The following is a 22354-nucleotide window of genomic DNA, read 5'->3' on the forward strand; positions in this document are numbered from 1 at the left end:
TCTGGCGCGAAACCGGACAAAGGATAGGGGGTGTAACCACCCCCCTTCCTGGTCCCACCCCTAGGAGGGACCTAGTCACAGTACAGCCCCCTTTAGGAGAATAAAGGTAGGAGCTGGCCCCATTCCAAATTAGATTATTGAACTTGATTTGAAACTACAAAGAAGAAACTCTGGACTTCGACGTTCTGCTCCACAGAAGACTGAATAAATCTCCCTTGTGGCCAAGGAGTGACCACCCTGCACCAGCAGGCACCATCAAGCATCCTAGCGGTTCACTTTGTCGTCCTTCCTGCCGGAACCAGACTTCAGAGCCCGACGAGATCCGGATTTCCAGACCTCTCCGACCTCTACCCACATCTGCAGCACTGCTGAGATCCGTGGGTGCGACGAGACACGTGGGACCGGCCATCAGGGAGAAACTGCACTTCGCTTCCAGCATGACTTCAGAGGCATCCTCGAGAAAGTGCTTTGGGGATTGAGAAGCCCCAGCCCCGAGCAGCTCCAGCACAGAAGATCAGCCCTCCAGCATCCACGAGATCTGCGTGGGGCCCTTTTGCTTGATTGCTGTTCGACGCGTTGTCTGGTCACTTGCCGGCTGGCTAGTGGCCTCCTAGATGACGATCCACAAAATCTACACTGCTGGTCTGGTTGCTCCAGACTGGCCCTTGCTTCCCTGCAGAGGAGAAGCACCCCGGACCTTCCTGGTCCGCACCAGACGCCTTTTCCACTCACCGCTTGGGTTGCCTTTACCAAGGCCTGTTGACCCCGAATCCGGAACAGACACCGCTGACAGCGAGAGCCTGCGTGGAACAGCTCGTGCCTCCATTCTGGTCGTCGAAGACACCTTCTGGTCCACGTAGCTGCAGAGTCAAGCGTCCACTCTTCACCTGATCGCGACGACAGCATCTGGTTCCTTCCTGGTTCCACTCCAGTCACTGGCTAGTGACTGTGAACATTGTCCCCTCTGCTTTCAGCTCTCCATCTTCCTTGATCCACCCTTGGATCACTCTGGACATCTTCCTCCTGGTCGCCTGCAGCATCTTTTCTTCAAGGCTCCATTGACTTCAACGCGGAAACCCGACACACTTTCACACCTATGCACCCGCAGCCTGTGGGTGAGGTACCAAGAGCATTTCGGTGCTCAAGGGTAGATTGACTCTCCTAGCGTCTAGATATCCAGTCCTTTTAGTCTTAACCCGTCGGAACTGTCTTTTACTTACCTTTTCGTAATTTGTAGTGTCCATTGACTTAGTTACGCATCTCGCGTGGGAGTTCACACTCTGCACATGCGTCCCGTGGGCCTCCTGCCCCTCACCTAAGGTCAGGGTAGTGTAGTCTCAGCGATCCTACAGCCTCTGGACAGCTCCATTCCTTCTATCGATTTTCTTATAAAATTTACTTAGTATATGGATTGTCGTGCCCCTAGGGCACCATTGTAATTTGTGCAACTTATCGTATTTTTCTTAAGAGTCTGGTCATGTGCTTAGCCCTCTGATCTCATAAAGAGTTCAGAGGTGTTTTGTTAGTAATAAATATCTTGTTTATTTTCATAACAACCTGTGTGGTGTCCTTTCATTTGGTATTCAAGGGGTTATATGTGGTAAAACAGCTGGCTTCACATGCCAAAAGAGTTTAGCCTAAGACTACTTTGTCCATGCTACCATTAGGATAGCTGGTCTATAAGGTTGACTTACAACCAATCACCATAAGGGTTGTTTGGACTGATACAAGGTGATCACTAGAACTAGTGAGCATCATATATCAGGCCAACTTCTCACACTCGCTAAACAAGAAATCACCCTTCACTGGGCCAGCAGACGCTCTCCCACAGACACGGACACGGCCTGGCTTAAACCCATGCTCTAGTGTGACAAAATCAGCCACGACTATGCACAACTCCAAGCCCCCATGTCTAGGCCTAGAGATAATTGGCAGCTTCTCCCCACTTACCTCCTCATATTAGAGTCTAACGATACAGATTACGGCTCTCTTGTTTTACATTATGTACTCATTCACTGCATACCAGTTCATATTCTTTGCATTGTTTTTTGCAGATTTATATAGAGTGAACTCGACCCGAAGGTATTGGAGGGCATTACATGAGCACCATTTGTGTTACACAAGGACACATTCATTTTGGATAGGCACAGGGAGATTAAGTGATGTGCCCAGAATCACAGGATGTTGAGAGGATGCTCGAACCTTGTTCCCTGGCTCCAAAGTCAGCAGCTCTGGTCCTAAGGCCACACAACATCTCCCCGAGAGAGGTTGAGCCACACCTAATGTGATAAATTCCATTTATCAGTGGTGTTTCTGCCCCCTCCATCTCTACCCCACCACCTTATGGTCATGTCAGTATGTCATTGCCCATCTTTCCCTGCCATCTAAACATTTGTTCTTACACGGCTCTATAGGCGACACACAAGCAAAACAGCAACTCTATCCAAGTCACCAAACACACATATGGAGGCAATCGTTCCTGCACAATTACGAGACATAGCAGCAAGGATTGGACCTGGCTCCCTCAGGCCTTAAATTCTAGCTCCTAATATCAATTTTCGCTATTTGTCAGGCAACCATCCGGTACCAACATGGATTACCACTGGCCACATCCAGCATAATAGCCCCGCTGCGAGTAATCAAACAATCACTATAACGTCTTGGAATGTTGCCGGTATACAAAAAGTTTTGCAAAGTCCAGGAATAACCACACTCCTAGCAGGAGCAGATGTAATCTGCGCACAGGAAACATGGGCTACCTCTTCAACACCAATAGAGGACTACGCGAAATATTTCAAACCCGCAAAAAAGGCCAATATTTTAGGCAGACCGTCAGGGGGCATTTCAACATATGTCAAGCACGCTCTGAAAGTAAACTTTTCAGCAATACAGAACACATCAGACATGTTTTTGGCTGGTATTTTGAAAGGCTTGTCTACGACAGACGGCCCAACATCAATACTCCTAATCAATGTCTATTATAACTGCCACGGGCCGGGCTCAAAGGACAAATTCAACTGGCTATTAAACAAGATTGAAACTATATGACTACGGTATGCAGGCATGGACAATTATTATGGGTGATCTCAACATGCATGACATAGGGCAAATGATCCCTGAAAATCATCATAATGGAAGTACCAGAAGATTTAATGCTCTAATGCGAGTCTATAAGTGGGCTATGACACACGGTCTAACCACAAAAGATAACCCAACTGCATTGATACCACCCACTTACAACAATAGGTTACATTCTACTAAGCGAGAGACTACAAAAACATATGTCAAACTATAAAGTCCACCCCCGGGTTGAAAGTGACCATGATGCCCTTACCTTAGAACTGTCAAGTAGTGCGAAAATACGGTATACTCTTCGTTGTATTGGAGCTACAAAAGGAGAAGAGTTATACAGACTCCTTAGAAGAATCAAATGGGGACCGCCTCCGTGCCAAAAGTTTGCCTCATGGAAACTAACATGGAAAGGCTGGCATACTGGCCATAATGAGAAGGGCAGAATAGGAGAATGGGGCTCATTCGCATACGACTTAGCCTACCAACTTCGAGGGAGCGATAATCAAAGAACCCATGTCAATTCCGCTTGCAAATTGGGATATCAACCAGAAATCAAGAAATGTTCAAGAGAACTTAACTCGAAACGTAGAGCTTATCGAGCAACCAGATCGGTGACTGCAAAAAAAGACCTAAAACAAACGGTAAAGAGACATGCAACAGTGGTCTGGCAGGCAAAACGTGAACTTACAGAGAAAAATGGATGAAGATTTTCGAGTTGCTTGCCCCTAGTAAAACCCAAGAGTTTTTGCAATATATAAATAAGGTAATCCATGGAACTTCCAATAGATAGAACTCACTTGATGCAAGTACTTGATCAGCCCAAGTAAAAACTCTCTATACCAACAATTCAAAGAAATACCTAATTGAAATAATAACTTTCGGGGAACACTTAAATAAAACATCGATTGAATCCATGGACCCCCCAGCCGATGCCATACTTGCTGAAACACAGGCAATACGAACAATCTTGAAAACAATACGCCACAATGGCCTGCCTGGCTCCCTCTTCAGAGAGGATATCAACTTTTGGGCTGAGAATTTGGGACAGTTGTATGCGGAGTGTAGGCTCTTGGCGGACGTCCCAGATTCCTGGAGGGAATCTCTACTACATCCAAATTATAAAAAAGGGCCAAGCCGGACCCAAAGAACTCCCGCATGATTGCCTTATTGGATGTGTAGGGCAAGGCCTATGCAAGCACTCTCCTGATGGAACTAGTGGATTGGGTTAACAAGGAGAATCTGCTTCCTTTTTATCAGACTGGGTTTCATCCTGGAGGCTCCACCCTAGATAACAACATTGCCTTATCAAATTTAGTACAACAAACAATGGCTAAGAATATTCAGCCGCTTTTTGCCTGCTTCATTGATTACACAGCATCATTTGATGGGGTAGACCGTAACATCTTATGGAAGAAATTGGCCTGCTGGAATATCTGCCCGAAACTACTACAAGCCATTAGATCGCTGTATACGCAAACTTGGGTAGCAATCAAACTCTCGTGCGAAACAGCCAAAGAAAAAATCAACACAGATCACGGGTTAAAGCAGGGCTGTGTGCTTGCCCCGCTGCTTTTTAATTTATACACAGCAGAACTGGGTAACGCACTGCATGGAGCAACCCTGGCGACTCCCAGGATTGGGGGAACTAGAATCCAGTTGATACAGTACGCAGACGACCTGGTCCTTTTGGACCACACTAAAGTTGGCCTTCAAAAGGCCTAACAGCACTGGCAGAGTATAATGCATAAAACAAGCTGGTTGCAAACCCACCTAAATCTAAGATAGTGATCTTTGGCCGAAATCCGAGAAAGAAGTTAATGAAATGGAGCCTGGGACCATTAACATTGTCCAGCACAGAATCGTACAATTATCTTGGAGTATGGATCAGTGAAACAGGTCAGCAGAAAGGCAAAATGGTCACTTACGCCATCTGTAAACTTAATGCCACCTTGGAAAGTCCAACGACCTTGGCTATCCAACGAGTCCTGAGGGCAAAATTACTACCCTCCCTCAACTATGCGATACAGGCGTTTCCAGGAAAATTGGCGTAAGACTTCGAAAAGATCAACTGTGCAGCCTACAAAAAGCTATTCTGCCTTCCGTCGTGCACAAGGAACACTCTAATTCGTTTGGAATTCAATCTTAACCGACAATCTTTGGAAGAACTGGCAAGCCTGGCAAAATACTTTTATTTAACCACTGTGGCCCCAGAGAATTCAATAAAGTTTGTTATAAACAAAATATTTTAAAACCCAGGCAACCCGTGGTCAAACGGTCTCGCTTTAGCTAAAGACCTCTTGAACTTAGCTACAGAGAACTGGGATCTCAACATAATTACGTACACAACTATCAAAACATCAATAAAAAAGCAAGTAAGATCATGCTCTCAAAAACTGGATATTGAAGCTTTGACAGCCAGAGGCTTCCACGAGACCCGAATTTCCCTTCACACATCACATGGCTGCAAACCTCACCTTACACAGCCGGTGGGGAGGCAAGCCCTACAAAGGATTATTACAGCTACACTGCAAGTGCTTCCATTAAAACATCTGTATCCTTCAGTGAAAGTAAGACCAGCGATTATAGAGTGTCGCCTATGCCATTACAAGCGTGAAACATTGACTCACGTCTTACTATGCTCTCCTGCCCTGTTGTCAATCCGCCGAATCCATCTAAGGCCCATTCTCCTCCAACTGGGCACGCAGTCGGCAAAGGAGGCAGTCTTTCAGCTATATTTGCTAGACACGGTGAAGCACATGGCTAACTTTGGGAAGTTCATCTATCATACCCGACAAGCCATAATGGACAGGTCAACTATGGCACCGCATGAAATTCATCTGGAGGAAGGCCTAATGCAGTCAGGTCCCCTCTTAAAACTGGTCCGTTGCAGCCAAATGATCTATAGTTACTGCATTTTAGAAAATAAAATACCATAAGGGTGGTTTTAGGATCAGGCCGTATATTTACATTTTTATTTTATTCAATTGTAATTATTCTTTTTACATTGATTGTTTCTTTTTGTATTGGTTTTTATTAACCACACAAAGAAAGTGTCATTGTCATTGTCAACATTTGTTGTGATCTGTGTAATGGGAACATGCTAAAATGTTGACATCTCATTTCACTGAGTTTTGTTTGTGTTTATGTATTTCCTGAAAAAACGTAATAAATTAACTTTAAAAAAATGGCTCTTTTCACAACGTAAGCAAACATGAGGCACTTTTAATGTAATTTGCAAGGAAATACAACCAGGACATCACTACTAATGAAAAGACATAATAGAAGATGGCCAAACAGAAGGAGCCAGGAGTAGGATAGAGGTCTCAATTTAAGAATTTCACCTCTTTGTTGTAATGACCTGACTGAAGAAATCAAAAGTCCGTATGGCTTGAACCTTGTCTTAAAATAAGCACTTGACAGTCGACTGTGGGCTGCTAGCTGCCTGTTTAAGAGCTGTTCGAATCTTACATCAGGCTAGGAGTAACCATTCAGATCGGCTATAGGTGGAATGAAGCAACTTCTTCTATGGATGAAGACTAACAGGCAACCTCAAGAAAGAAATCCAGTATAGATCGTATTGAAAAAGGTGTAAGTCAAACCAAAACAACTCTGTTGTACGGGTGCCTAATTTAGAAGCGGAAGGGCTGGGTGGGTCCATGACAGCATTTCAAGAAGTTCACATAAACAAATTCCTAAAACGATTCTAAATGTAAAGCACTGACATAGAACCAGCACTCCTTGAGCCACTTGGTACTAAACATTTTTATTCAATCGAATAAGAAAGAACTTGCATGATTGTTCAGAAAGAGAACATTACTTTACTCATATGTTGGTTCTTTACATATTGTGATGATAAAGCCAACCGTGAGTTGCGGACTTCAATAAGGACGTTACAAAGTTCATGGGCATTTGTCTGTATCACACTCAGGGTTATACTTAAAATGATACCCTGCATTTCCAAAGACTCACATTTAATGTGGACCTTTAGGTCTTTTATGTAAGCGCAAATAATTTGAATTAAAGGATATAAAGCACCAGCATGTGCCAATCATCAGGAGATGGATATATAATTAGAGTTGACCATACGCTTCTTGGGATTACCCCACAGCCCATCCCATAATTGAGAAGGTGGTTTCAGTACTGATAAGTTACTCTATTTGCAATGTCCTTGGACTATAATAAGGCAAGGAATAGGCCTGTAGTGTATGTAGAAGACTTATACCAGAAGGCCTGGTTAGTCAATGACAGCATTTAGGATTTAATTGCATAGCTCATTGGCAGATAGAGCAAAGCCCTGGGGCTTAAGATGTTCCCTGGGCTTCATGTGGAAGGTAAAAATATTAGCTTTGCAGGTATTGCAGCCTTTATGTTTAGCTGGATTGCCTAAACACGCCATGGCCACTTAAACTGTTTTATCACATGGTGGATCTGAATGAGAAGGTGCTTCGTTGGCAAAGATGATTCTTTTAATTTATAAACCAATGTGCAAGGCTCACCTGAAATTTTCGATCCTGAGAATTGGAGTTTCTTGAGGCCAATAATCAAAACTTTCCTATAGTTTCATTTAGGCATAATTACGTTTTACCCACCTGTGAACTTGACCAGCATCCACCAGAAATTTGCTTTCTACCTACTTATAATTAATATCACGGTGTTTATGTAGATGTTATATCAGAGAGGCTATTAGGGAGATTGATGTACTACAACACTAATTTTGTTGGCCAATGAAGACACTGGGTGTTACAGTGTCATGTGTTTTGTATGATAGTGGAAACTGGTTTCAGCCAATCAAAAACTGAATAAGTAAATTTTACAGACGGTTTCCAAAACAGAGGAAGACTTTCGCAGATCCTTCATCAGGTTTGCTAATTTACAAAGAATCTGACTAGACATGGTTATTGATCAGATCTGGAGGAATTCCTGTGCTGTTTAAAGCATAGTTACAAGTGCCCATGAAGAAGGGAACCTTCATATTGCTCCATGTAGGAAATTACTTTTCTGACCTCCCCTCTTGGCAAAGGCTGCTAACTGTTGAGGGTCGCAGTGAGGTAGTTAGATTTTCTTTGGCGAGGCTGCAGGTGCCTCCCCCCCAAAAAAGTAAGGAGTGACGAAAGAATCATAGTAAACAACTGATGAGGGAGAAGCAGTTACAGGTCGACTCCCAGATGCTCAATCTCGTCAAGGAAGAAGATCATGTCATTCTCTGTCAGCTCCGGGTTAATTACAATCTGGCGGAAGAAATTGACGTTATCACCATTGGGTTGATAGCCCACCATCATGGATCCCTTTCTCACCATCCTCTCCTTGATAGTGGGAGCAACCTGGACAGGAGAAGAAAGGGATATTACTAACTGTCCTGTGGACTGTTTATGACAATTAGTTGCCTACCAGAAAGCAAACAATCATATCAAAGCAGTCTATTTAGTATCATCCAATTACTGAGCAGGTCAACTTATAGCATATGTTAATGGTTGCTGAACCGACAAGACAAGGAGGTAAATGACCATATAATTAATTATTCACACAGCAACGTCTCATGCACAAATAACCTCTTTCGAAGGAAGTGATTTAAGTAATGCTGCACTAACACTATCAGATTAACACATATCCATTCACAGTGATGTAGACACTCATAGTGATCTAATAACTTTTTAGCAGAAGTTGTGATGTACTTTGCCATTCACTGAAAAAATCGTGTGACTATCTGTAAATAATCTGTTACCTAGATTCCTTAGTCAATAGTTACTTAAATTTCCAAGTGATGTGTAATCGTATCACTCTCTTTGAATGATTAGTTTTTATATAACAGCTATTTCTCTAGAACAATTCAAAGTTTGGCTTCAACTCATCCCTCCAACGCTTACATCACAGGCCTACGGTGTACAGTAGGAACCAAAAGAGTTCCTGTGTTTTTTTTATTTATAAGATAGTACATCTCTTGCTTTGGTAAAAAAAAAAGTTATAACTTTTTAAAATATTGAATTAACAGAATAGATGAATAAATACACAAATACATAAACACACACATGATTGTAGAAATACAGGCAATTATAATTCTTCAATTAATTGTTGTGGCACCTGAATCACATGTCCTGATCGGGAACTGGCAGTCGAAGTGTTGGTGATCCGCACAGGTAAGGTGGAATCATCAGCAGATACAGAGTCATCAACAATCTGTCTGAACTTAGTCTCTACATTGACATCGATGTTTGGAGAGTGATGTGCCACATGCCGAAAGTGAGAGGAGTCTCTCATAAGGGACTTCCCAGGGCACTGGGCAGTTAACATGTGGTATGAGCGAGTATAAATGGTTCAGCCTCAAAAGGAGCACCAGGCTTTTTTTTTCTGTGTTGTCTGACAAGCACTTGATCTCCTCTTGTAAAGACTACATCTTTTACATGCCGTTGTCTTGTTGGCATACATTTTCATCTTCTGTTTGCGACCAAAGTTCATAGTATAAATGTCTCCCTCTTTCTTGGTTCTGAGGTTGGTACATTGGGGCAGCTTGGTCACCATGGCTCTTCCAAACATGAGAGTTGCAGGGCTTTTCCTGTTGATGAGTGAGGGGGTTGAATGATAAGCTTGAAGAGTAGTGTTCAAAACATCTTTGAGGTCGAGCTTTTCCAATGCAGCAGGCTGAACAGCTTTCTTTAGAGTGCTCATTAACTGTTCCGCCAGATTATTGGCCTGGGGCCGAACAGAAGAGCTTTTTTGATACTTTATATTGGGTGTTTTAAAAGTCTCTGAATTTTTGATTATTAAAAGGTTGGCCATTGTCAGACTGCAAGTACACCCCATGTCCCAAAGATGCCACCTAACCTTTGAATACATTTTTCATAGGTAGTGGATAAAAGGTCTTCTAACAATGGAAAACGGGAGTATTCATCAACAATCACTAGAAGATGATGTCCATTCTCAATAGGACCAAATAAATCAATAGCAATTTTCTCCACATTCAAAGGGTGCTGAATGACTTGAGATGAAAGAGAGTTGCATACATGGCAAGTTTTGAATTCTTTTCTGACTCTTTCGTTGAGATATGGAAATCAAACTCAGTCACGAAAAGTACTCATGGTGGCAACTATTTCTCGATGTCCCTCATTGGCAAAGTCGATCAGGTATTGTTGTAAACTCTTGGAAATCACAATTCGTGTACCTTGCAGAATTAGGCCTTCTTGAGTCACTGAAAAAACTTCACTTACATTTTTGAACTTCAGATACTGTTCTGACCGACTTTTTCGGCCCTCCTTTGAGGGAGAATGATTGGAGGTGACTCCAGCCTATTATCCTTCTAGTGCAGGGATTAGAACCATAAACAGGGCCTATTCATAAGGCATAGTAATGCACTTTCATACCCTTTTCCTTAGATCAGGGCTTATAAACTTAAGCTAGGGGATAGATTCATTAGTATTAGTGATAATCCGTCCTTTTGCAAGAGTGTTAGTATACCTTCTATGGAGTTATGCTTATTTCGGGCCTTGTAGGCCTCAAACGGGAGAGACTCCATCTTGCTTTCTGCCCCGGCAGCTTGAGAGGCTTCTAGGCCAAGTGTAATGTTTTAGTTTCGAAATGTTGTTCGCTTGGAGAGAACCGGCTCAGGCCGGCCCTTATCGAAAGACTGTATTTTTCTCCACTCCGAAGACACAACATCAGGCCGGCCGGCTGGGAACGTGTCCTTGGTACGGGGAGGTACAAGAATTTGGTGGGCGGCAGGTTACTGGCCGTAACTTTCCATGAAAGGACAAGCTTCCATATTAGCGAAAGTGTTAGGCTGTGAGTCAGTCAGTCCGTAGGCGGCAGCTAGCCGTTAGCATCAATGCCATTAATTATTTCCAGGCAGACAGTCGCCATTTTGAAGTCCGCAAAAGATCATGAAGCTGATACTCTCTGAGAAAGATTGAGGAGGAGAGAGGAATAGTGCAGAGCGATCGAAGACAGAGAGCGACAGCAGCTAATAAAGAGGAAGGTTCCAGTGACTTGGAGGAAAGTAGAGAAGACAGAGCATAGCGGTGCAGACATGTACTCGTGACTGCTGAGGTGTGATTCCGAGACGAGCCAAGGCACAGACGAGAAGGGAACCTAGATTACTGCTGAACCCAGACTTCACATTACTAAGGTGACGTCGACCTTTTTCCCCATAGTGTGCACATTCTAACCTTTTACTTTTCTTTGCAGGATATATGTTATAGTATAGTGCTGTGTTTATAATCATTGTAATAAAATACCCCAGTTCTTAGTGAACCAACATGTGCCTTGTATTCTTGTTCAATCAGGGTAACCTGGTCTTCTAGTCAGACATCGTTTTCGTGAACGGATGTAAATCCCGGTCAGGTAAGAGGTGACTGAATAATGAGGGAGAGAGGGACCATTTGATGCTGAGAGCAGAAGGTACATGATTCAATTTGGCAAGTTGTGCTAATTCCTGTTATTGTAGTATCACCCCGAGTAGCCAATGAGAGATTCCTTCCAAAGGTATTCATAGGAAAGTGATCGTCGTTGGTAAGCGGCGTTAATGAGAACACCAGGTGGGAGACTGGTGTATAGATCCGCCGGATTGCGGATCGGGCTGTGAGTGAGAGAACACTGGGAGGGATACCAGTGTCTAGGTCCGCCGGATTGTGGACCGGATTGGGAGGAAGAGAGCACTGGGGCTGCAGCTCAGTGTGTAAGGCACGCCGGATTACGTGTCGAGTGAGCACTGATGGTGATCAGTGTGTAATGGTACATAATCAGAACTGCCCCAGGGTAGATTAGTCTGGGCCTAAGTTGCCGTGAGACTAGCTGGTATGAGTAGGATATTGTAGAAAACCTATGTGTGTGTATTGTTATTTCCCCATCCTTAGGTACGAGATGTACATATATATATACATATACCTATTGTAAATACGTTCTAAGGAGGGAGGTGAATACGTTCCGACTGGGTTGGAGGTGCTCTAAGGAGCTGGTACCATCTGGTTCGAGAATCCGGTCGTTACATCTGGCGTCACGAACTGTTTACGAAGCCTGTGTGCGCTGTATTGTTTTGATCTTGTTGCTTTGCGCTCGGCTCGTACGTATTTTCTTTGTTGTTGATTGTGTATATATTTTTTGTGTGTCGAAATGTTTTCGCGAAAGTCAAAATCTACTTTCAAATTGCCTGTTGAAATTCCCGGCTGGGAATCAACGCCTTACGAGGCTTTGGCCCGTGAGTGGGCCGATTCTACTGGTTTAAGTGAGAATTGGACTTCTTGTTTGGAGCTGGCGGAGCCGGCTCATGTTGTTTCTTGCTTACAAAAAGCGCCAGTAGTGAAGGGTGATGAGCTTCCTATTTTAGGTCTCAGAGGTTGGATTGTGTTGACTGCATACAGAATGCTTCATGAAAATTTTTCGAAATTACAAAAGCGATTTGTGGATATGGAGGAAAAGTTTGTTGAAGTACAGAATGCGCATACTCTTTTGCGCTGTCAAAATAAATTGCTTGCCGACAAACTTGAGACTTATCAGACTATTGCCGAAAGGGCTGCTGTTCGGATTGCTAAATACAAATATAGAAACCGTCGCGGTCGTGTTTCTAAACGGAAAGTGCGTCTGGTCGTGGCGAAAGCCGGACTGGATTGGAACCCCGACGAGTGGGATGGTAATATCTGGGACTCGAATGATTCTGGTTCCTCGGCTGAGGAGTCTGACAGACGCGAGTCTTCTCGCTCCGGACGTGATTGTAAATCCTCTTCTTGTGACAAAGACGATGATTCTAGCGGCCGTGGTCGCTCTTCTCGTTCTGATGACGTATCTCACCCTGATTGTTCCTCTAAATCTATGGACCGGGCTTCTTCGGATGCTCGTCCGGAGGTTTCTGCGCACCCGGTTTTTCGGCGCAAATTACAACAGGCTCCTGGTAATCCAAATGGTATTCATATGGATAGTATTGAAGACTTTACTCATCAGGAAGTTAGTGACATTTTGCAACGATTTTGACAACGGCCTGGTGAGGCTTTGCTTACGTGGATGGTGCGCCTTTATGAGTTAGGTGCTGCAGGTATCATGTTGGATGCAGGTGATGCTTTGCGTTTTTGCTCTTTGAGTTCTGATTCTACTGTACAGGATCATTTTCGAAATTTCAATGGTGTCGGCCAAATTAGTCTACTCCAGCTAGCGACTGATGGCTGTAATCACAAATACCCTACTGAGTCTGATTGGCCTGTCAATGACAAGCCGTGGTATACTTTGCGCGATGCGTCGCAGCGGTTGAAAGAGGAGGTGATGAAAACTGCGATTTTTCTCAGTACTGCTGACAGGTTGTTGGATGGCTTATTGACATCTTCTGTGCGGAATCGCATTATCCGTTCTACCCCTGTTGCTTATAAGCAGGTTATGATGACTTTGTTGATTAATCAAACTGGCAATCCTTTATCAATGGTGCTTGAATCTGTCCATCAGCTTGGTGAGTTGGGTGACTGGTTTAAACCTGAGAGACAATCTTGACCGGAGGGTCGTACTGCTGGAGATTATAAATTCTCTAGACGTGATATGCTTCTTGCACTGCTGGCTGATGGTGTGAAAAAGGAGGACATTGACGGTGAACCTAATAATCGCTTATGGGACATGTTTCGTAAGCAAGGTTTAGATCGCAAGGAGGGTGCCCGTTGTGTGCGAAAGAATGATTGTGATTGTGAATATTCTGATGACAGTGGTGACGACAGGCATCGTGTGGATTCTGATCGCCGTGATGAACGGCGCTATGAACGTGATGAATCCCCTCATCGTGAAAAAGTACGGGGGAGAGAGGGGGAAAAAGAAAGGGGGAGAGATGATCGTGGCTACAACAGATATAGAGATGAAAGGGATCAGTCCCCTGAGTTGAGGAAAAGGGAGGATCGACACAGACTTTCTGATCGTAATTCACAGTACTATGCAGATGACAAAAATCCATTTCGTAATCGAGATGGATATGAACAGGATGTTTTGATACCTAAGAAACATGAGAGCATCTACCCTGATCTGTCCTGGTTGTCGGAACGCAGGAAATATGACTAGGAAATAGGTCAAGCTCCAGTACGCAGGTGGGCTCACAAAGACAATGGACCCTATGTAGATATTGAAATTTTTGGGAAACATCGTAATATCCAAAGGGCCCGAGCATTAGTAGATACAGGAGCGGAGGCCACTCTAATTCATGGTAAATCAAAGAAATTCAAAGGCCAATTTTTTACAATGACTGGTTTAGGTGGAAAGGAGACTCCCGCAGTGCAAACTACACTTGAAATGAGAATAGGTAGAATTCCCCGAAGGGAATATTCTGTATTAGTTGTACCACTCTTGGAATATATAATTGGAATTGACATTTTAAAAGGAATGACTTTGCATTTGGATGACGGTTGTTATCAATTTGGAACTAAACATTACATATCGTCCAGACCCGTACGTGTTGGTCGTTTACGAATGCCCCCATAAAAATTCCCCAGGCTACAAAAGTTGTTTCTCAGAAGCAATATCGTATTCCAGGTGGCCATGAAGAGATCAGTGCCACTATTCAGGATTTGGTTGATGTAGGAGTTATAACTCCGGTTACTTCTGCTTGGAATAATCCCGTTTGGCCCGTGCGCAAGAGTGATAATTCTTGGCTCATGACTGTTGATTATCGAGAACTGAACAAACACACACCCCCTTTGACTGTTGCAGTACCAGATATTATTACCTTAATTGAAAGAATTCAAAAGCATCCAGGTACATGGTATGCGTCCATTGATATTGCTAATGCTTTCTTTTCAATCCCGATTGCCCCCGAGTGTCAGGAACAATTCAGTTTTACCTGGAATGGGCGTCAAATGACGTTTAGAAGTCTTCCTCAAGGTTATGTACATAGTCCTACGATCTGTCACCGGCTGGTGGCGGAACATTTGTCCGAAGTAACTGTACACCCGCACATTCAAGTGTGTCATTATATTGACAACATTTTAATTCAAGGCGAAACACAAGATCAAGTTCAGACCCAATTAGATCAAATCCTTGACTGCTTGCGTGAGAAAGGGTGGGAAATTAATCCTGACAAGCTACAAGGTCCATCCCAAAATGTCAAGTTTTTAGGTATCAATTGGCATGAAGGTCACAGAGAGGTGATCCCGCAGGTTAAACAAAAAGTTTTAGATTTTGCAGTTCCGAGAAATAGGAAAGAAGCTCAGAGCTTCATTGGTTTGTTTGGTTTTTGGCGCCAACATATTCCACATTTGAGTCAGATATTGGCTCCTTTATATCGAGTCACTCGCAAAAAGAATGCGTTTGAATGGGGTGAACCACAACAGAATGCATTTAATTTGGCAAAGGAAGCGATTCAGTATGCTTTGGATTTATGGCCTGTGGGCGAGGGTGATGTGGATTTGAATGTGTCTGTACAAGGTCTTTATGCAAATTGGAGTCTGTGGCAAAAGCAAGGCAGACAAAAAGTGCCATTAGGTTTTTGGACTAAAAAGTTACCCGAGGCTGGTGAGCGTTATACACCTTTTGAGAAACAGTTACTTGCATGTTATTGGGCTCTGGTGGATACCGAGCAATTGACTTTAGGTCATGATGTGATTTTGAGACCTGAAATTCCGATTATGCAGTGGGTTTTGAGTGCGCTGAAAACTCATCGAATTGGACATGCTCAAGAAGCGAGTGTGATTAAATGGAAATGGTACATTCAGGACAGGGCACGTGCGGGTCCGAAAGGTGTGGCAGCATTACATGAGCAAGTGGCGCAGGCGCCATCGGATGAGACTGGAAGTAATTGCTCCGTACCTGTAGTACAGGAATCTCCTGTCAAGTGGGGTAAGCCATTTGATGATTTGTCCGCGGAGGACAGAAAACATGTATGGTTTACGGATGGTTCCGCGAGGTTCATTGGAGAGAAACGGCATTGGAAGGCAGTGTCCTATAATCCGATCACACAAAAATTATTGAGTACAACTGGTGAAGGAAAGAGCAGTCAGTTTGCTGAATTATATGCAGTTAACCAAGTTTTGAAGCAGGAATTACCTGGCACATGTCATATTTTCACTGATTCCTGGTCCACGGTGAGGTTCCGTGACGATTGTAAGTGGTGTTTTCGACTCGCACGAATATGGTCGAGTCTGGTATCTATGAACCGCAAATGACGAGTTTAGTAAGTGTGCGCAGTTTCGCTGTGCTAACTTAAACCGTTCGTTTGTTATGTGGGTTTTTCATCTGTACCCACGGGTTCCATCTTAGATACGGCATCCATTTTGTCTCTTGCCCTCAAGTAGCCAGCGAACGGACGTTGTCCGCTTCGCGACCCTGGGACTCCCAAGATATTTGTGGAAGACACATGTTCTTTGTGAGTGTCTTTATGACGAGGGGGTTGCTACTGTAAGGCAGATGGCGCCGCTCGAGGCTCATCTTGCCGCACGGACTTATTGTCTCAGCCGTGCATCTCATTAGGCACGTCCCTTTGATGCCTGTATCTCGTGTTTCCCGATACCTCCCCTTTTACACCCTTTCCAATCTCCCCACTGTCTCCGTCTTCCTCTGCACCTGTCTTTGTTCCTATTTCGATCTGTTTTACTGCTGATTGGAATTTGCTAATGGTGGGAAGATGGTTTTTACAGTTGGGAACCGCCAAATGTTTCCGCACTTATGTTCCGGACCTTGTGTGTTTCAAAGTGACCAAAGCGACCCCTCTGGGGGATAATTGTGGGAACCGGGTTGTAAACTTTTGTGTTCAATGTTATCCTATGGGTAAAAACTGTATAAAAGGAGCGATCCACAGAACCAATTCGAAGCAGTCTCCCCAAGTTGCACGGGGTGTACTTGTCGTGATCTCTGTGTTCCCTGCAGCAAATAAACCTTGAATCTTTGACGCCGAAGGAAGTGTCCCGTGTCTCTGTGACTTGTACGCCGGAGCAGGTTACCCACGAAGGTTTCAGGTGTTGTGCCCTGGCACCGCTGGGTCTTAAAGAACCCAGTCCTTCAGTTGGCGCCCAACGTGGGGCTGCATCAGTGGTACCGGTCCAAGCCCGACGATCGTGAGGAACTTCGTGTGAAATCTCCGAGGGAAGGTGCACTCCGCTTTGTCGATCCTGTTGTCGAAATAAGTGGCCCGAAGACTTTTCCCGCGAAGATTCCCGCCTCCGGACGGCTGCGACGGACTGCTGCCCTGACTGTAGACCTGTTTTGGCGCCTGGCGTAGACCTTAGTATAGCGAGACGATTGACGGGCCTTCCTGGTGACGCCATCGATCTTTGAGTTAAGTATTTGTGGGTCGCTCCCAGAGTTCTTGGTTGTGGTTATTTAGTGGTTGCATGGTTCCATTGCATTTGTGGTTCTTGGTACTTTGTTGTGTTGTTTGACGACTGCAGCCGCCAAAAACCGAGGGTTTTGTTCTTTGCTGGGACTTGGTAAATCCCGTAACCCTTGAAGTTTGTGAAACTCGGCTAGTGTGCAAGATGCCTGGTCGCAGTACTTTGTTCAGTTGTTTTAGACCTTGTGGTGCGGATTCCCGACTGGAGGACTCGTGTCCGATACCTCCGGTTGGGACTCCTACTTATGACTTGTATAGCAAACATGGGCTAGGCCCGATTACCTTTAATGATTATTGGATTAAATATACAAAGAAAGACGGCGACCTTCGTTGGCCACCTCACGGTAGCTTCGAGGCGTCGATCTTAGATAATCTAGAAATGAAGTTGTTCGAACGTAAATCCAGGCCGGCCATGTTTGATGCCTTTCGGTTGTGGCGCAAAGAAGCCCGACAGAAAGAGATCAGACAGAATAAACATAGTCAGCGAGATAATGTTGCTACCATAGTGAAGAAAGCTGAGCAGTTCCAGCGTGATAAGGAGAATAAGGATAAGGAAGTGTTTGAAAGACTACAGCGTATGACCTTAGATAAATGTTATCCTGCTTTGCCTACGGAGTCGGATACGAAGGAAGAGGCAGTTGAGGATCCTTTAATGTCCTATCTTATGAAGTCGCCCCCTCCGTACGTACAGGGTACCGCAGTTCCTGTGGTCCCTGCCGTACCTGTTCTTCCACCTATTGTTCCTCCGCCTGTTCCTCAACCTGCACCTGTTCTTCCGACTGTTCCTGCTCCTTTGTCTGTTGCTATTCCTACTGCTCCTCCGCTTCCACATACTCCTGTTCCCGCTACTGCTCCTGCTATTGCTCCTGTTTTGTTAACCCCTGCTGTTGCCACTGTTTCGACTCCTTCTCTTGTTAGCCCTGTGTCTTATTCTTCTCCCTCTACTCGTAGTCGCAATTCTCCTCTTGCGGCTAGCTTCTTTCAGTCGCTCGGACCTGTTCATGGGTCTGCTGGTTCCGATGGTCCTCAGAGACGTAGTCAGCTTCCTGGAAACAGAGAACGCGTTGCGTTGTATAATATGGCGATGGGTTGGATGGTAAACCCTCTTAGAAATCCACCCCGTGTTGTCCTCGAAACGTTTTGTCAATTTAATATACCAACCCAGAGATACGTGTTTGATGAAATGTGCAAGTTCCTTCATGATCAGATAGCGGCCGATGCGCCTGACGAGGTGCTGACCGCCCTGTCCGAGCTTCGACTTCAGTTCGCAACTGGACTGATAGTAGATACTAATGTCCGACGTGCTATTGAGCGGTTACTATCTTTCCGTCCCGCTCCAATACCTCATGCATTGTTTGTCGAGGATATTGAACACCAACCAGACGAGTCTGGCCAATATCCTATGCGTGAAGTTCCGCCGGTTTGGGTACCGGCTGATCCTAATGCTCATCCTGCGACAGCGGCGCATTTCCAGAGAGTGTGGATACATCTCCCATGGAAACGATCGGAAGTGCTTCAGGTGAAGCAATCTTTGCCTGATCCACGCAAAAATCCTACTGGGTATTACAAGGAATTATCGCAGCTCGTAGATGCTACGGTAATGAATCTTGCCGATATCGACATGTTGTTTGGCAATGTCGTACCGCAACCGGTATGGGCTAAGATTCGTCAGCAAGATCACGCAAATGAATTAGGCGGTGATTGGGCTGCCATTATAGCAGCAGATGCTGGACAAGTGGCTGCTACTAAACCCGACCAATTGATTACTGCTCTTCCTCAGCGAATAATAACATTAATGAAGACTCTTATGCCAGCTATGAGGGTAAATTGGGACAAATTGTCAGCTTGCAAACAAAAGAAAGACGAGAGTGTTTCCGATTTCTTTACGAGGTTTGAGGAAGCGTTCATTGACCATAGTGGACAGGATATGGGTACCGAGGGTGGACAAAGGTTGTTTGTGGATAAATTCGTGTCGAACTTATTGCCCGATTTGAGCAATAAATTAAAGAATTCAGAGAGTGCATGGGCCGTTTCTACCTCAGCTCAGATATTGGCTACGGCACAATATTATGAGAATAGGGAGAAAGAGGAAAATGACCGTGCTGACAAAAAGACGAAAGATCTGAAAACTAAAGTGTTGTTGCAACAAGCGTATCCTCCGCGGTCAAATCAGAATAATTCGCAACAGAATAGATCACAGCCACAATCAAACAGATCCCAAACCCGTAACGATTCCTCCTCCCAAAGATCCTCGTTAGGGTACAATCAATGTGCTTATTGTAGACAGGAGGGACACATTAAATTCAATTGCCCTGTTTTAAACGAACGCAATAGTGGTAACTCAACTAGAGGAGGTCGTGGTGGTTCGCAGCAAACGTCACGAGGTAGAGGCCGTGGTGCTCAGAACGATCGCTCAGATAACTCATCCAATTCTAATAATTGTTTCGATCAACGTGGATCATCGCAGGGACGATCTGCGCAGTATAACGTGGACGATTATTACGTCGATCAGGGAACTGACGACAGTAATTACTAGGACAGCCAAAGACAAGGAGAGGGAGTGGTATCAGTTCCGGTTGATCAGAGAGGGCCTTACGTCGCAGTTGCTACATCGGGCGTCGTTGAGCCTTTTCTGTTGGACACTGGTGCAGCGAAAAGTTCTATCATGTATTCGAAACTCCCTGGCGCACCTTTGTCTGGCTTAACAAATGTTTCCGTTGGATTCTCTGGCGCCCCTGTTAGCAATCCAGTTTCGCGCCCTTTGCCCCTTCAAATTGGGCCACGTGAGCTAGAAGCTCCGTTGATTTTAACCACGGGTTGTGGCGAAAATCTTTTGGGCCTGGATTTGCTTAAACGTTTGTACGCAACTTTGTATTGTTCTCCTGCGGGTGTAAAGCTTACGTTAGGAGAGAGGGTAGTCTCTCCCATGTATTTGTCCCTCGATAAGCTCCCACCGGAATTGAGTTCTCTTCCTGCGTCTTTGTGGGCGACGGGTCCAAATGACGTGGGCCTACTTGATATCTCCCCCTATGTTGTTCAGTTGAAAGCTAATGTGCGATTGCCACGTATTCCCCAGTATCGTATCTCCCTTGATGGTGAACGAGCTTTGTTAGCGATCATTTATGATCTGATCGAGAAAGATGTTATTGAAGAGACTCGGGGAAACGTGTGCAACAGCCCTGTACTGCCCATTCTTAAACGTACTGATCCTTCAAAACCGCCTGTTTATCGTTTTGTTATCGATTTACGGGAGGTAAATAAAATTGTGGTTCCTCAATTTCCTGTTGTGCCTGACATCACGGCGCTACTGACTCTGATTCCAGCTACTGCATCATGGTTTTCGGTGATTGATTTGAAAAATGTGTTTTTCAGCATCCCGATTGCCGAAGAGAGCAGGGACCTTTTCGGTTTCTCTCTCGGTGGACGCAGCTTCCGGTTCAACCGCGCTCCTCAGGGCTACTGTGAAAGTCCATCTATTTACAGCCAAGCCTTGAAGGGTCAACTGGATGCATTTAGGTTGCCGGTTGGTGCGGCTTTGATCCAATACGTCGACGACTTATTGGTGGCTGCTGATACTCAGGACATTTGCAAACTTGCTACGGTGTCGTTGCTGCAACATCTCTGTGAGTTAAATCACAAGGTGTCACCTTCTAAACTCCAATATTGTTGTCAAGAAGTAACCTATCTAGGTCACTTATTGTCAAAGGAGGGAAGGAGATTGACCCCAGAGAGAATTGCAGCGATTGCGCGAATGGCTGTGCCAAAAACCCAAAGAGATGTGCGTGCCTTTCTAGGTATCACGTCGTACTGCAGGCAATGGATTCCTAATTTTTCATTGCTAGCGAAACCATTGGTGGCTCTTACGTGCAAGGATGTTTCAACTCCTTTACCATGGACGGAAGAATGTCAGAAAAGTTTTTCTGAACTGCGTGATTCATTGTGTTCGGCTCCTGTGTTAGGTACCCCTGACTACGGTAAGCCGTTCACGTTATATGTTCACGAGAGGGAAGGTTGTGCTTTGAGTGTTTTAACGCAACCTTTTGGTGGTAAGCAGCGTCCATGTGCATATTTTTCCTCGACCTTGGACCCAGTAGCTAGAGCATTGCCGAGTTGTTTACGAGCAACAGCGGCAGCTGCGGTCTCCATCCGACAATCAGCAGGATTGGTCATGGATAATATGCTTACGGTGATGGTTCCGCATGCAGTCGATACTCTTTTGAATCGAACGAAAACTCAGCACTTGACGAGTGCGAGGTTGTCTGGGTACGAATTGACGCTCTTGGCAAGCCACATTCAGATAAAACGTTGTAACGTTCTGAACCCGGCAACTTTGTTACCAATTAGCACAGAGTCAGATGAAGTAGCAGAACATGACTGCTACTTGAGGACTGAAGAGGAAACGAAAGGTCGAGTGGACCTTAAAAACACCCCATTGGAAGATCCGGATGGCACTCTGTATGTGGATGGGTCATGTTTTAAGTTGCCGAATGGCGATGTGACTACTGCTTATGCTGTTGTAACATTGAATACTGTTGTTGAGACTGCAAGGTTGAATCAGAATTCTGCCCAAGCTGCGGAGCTGATTGCTCTTACTAGAGCGTGTGTGTTGGCGAAAGGGAAACGTGTGAATGTTTTTACCGACAGTCAATACGCTTTTGGTGTTGCGCATAGTTTTGGACGATTGTGGCGAGAGAGAGGTTTCTTGACGTTGCACGGTACGAAGATACAGCATGGCCAGCTTGTGAACGATCTTTTGGATGCATTGACTTTGCCTACGCAAGTTGCGATTGTTAAGTGTAGTGCGCATCGTAAAGTGACGGATGATGTTGGTCGTGGTAATGCGTTTGCGGACGAGACTGCTAAGGAGACTGCCCGGAACCTTAGCACTCGAATGTATGTGACGAGTTCGGTTAGGTGGCCCACAGAATCGAGTATGTGTGAAGATACTATCGAGAGCGTGAAAGCAATTCAGAATGAGGCCACTGAGACTGAAAAGACGAAGTGGAGAGA

At 44.8% G+C, this 22354-nt stretch overlaps 1 protein-coding gene across 1 annotated transcript in view; it reads right to left on the bottom strand.

Moving 5' to 3' along the window:
* Positions 1-6279: 6279 nt before the first annotated feature.
* Positions 6280-22354, bottom strand: part of LOC147749048 (cysteine sulfinic acid decarboxylase-like) — a 289794-nt gene continuing 273719 nt past the window's right edge. Inside the window, exon 15 of the mRNA XM_086965583.1 lies at positions 6280-8393. Within this exon, the coding sequence (XP_086821709.1) occupies positions 8220-8393 (174 nt within the window). The 3' untranslated portion in view covers positions 6280-8219. The remainder of the gene's footprint in view (positions 8394-22354) is intronic.

The sequence above is a fragment of the Lissotriton vulgaris genome, chromosome 1_1, assembly GCF_964263255.1.
Source record: "Lissotriton vulgaris chromosome 1_1, aLisVul1.2, whole genome shotgun sequence".
Classification (NCBI taxonomy): Eukaryota; Metazoa; Chordata; class Amphibia; order Caudata; family Salamandridae; genus Lissotriton; species Lissotriton vulgaris.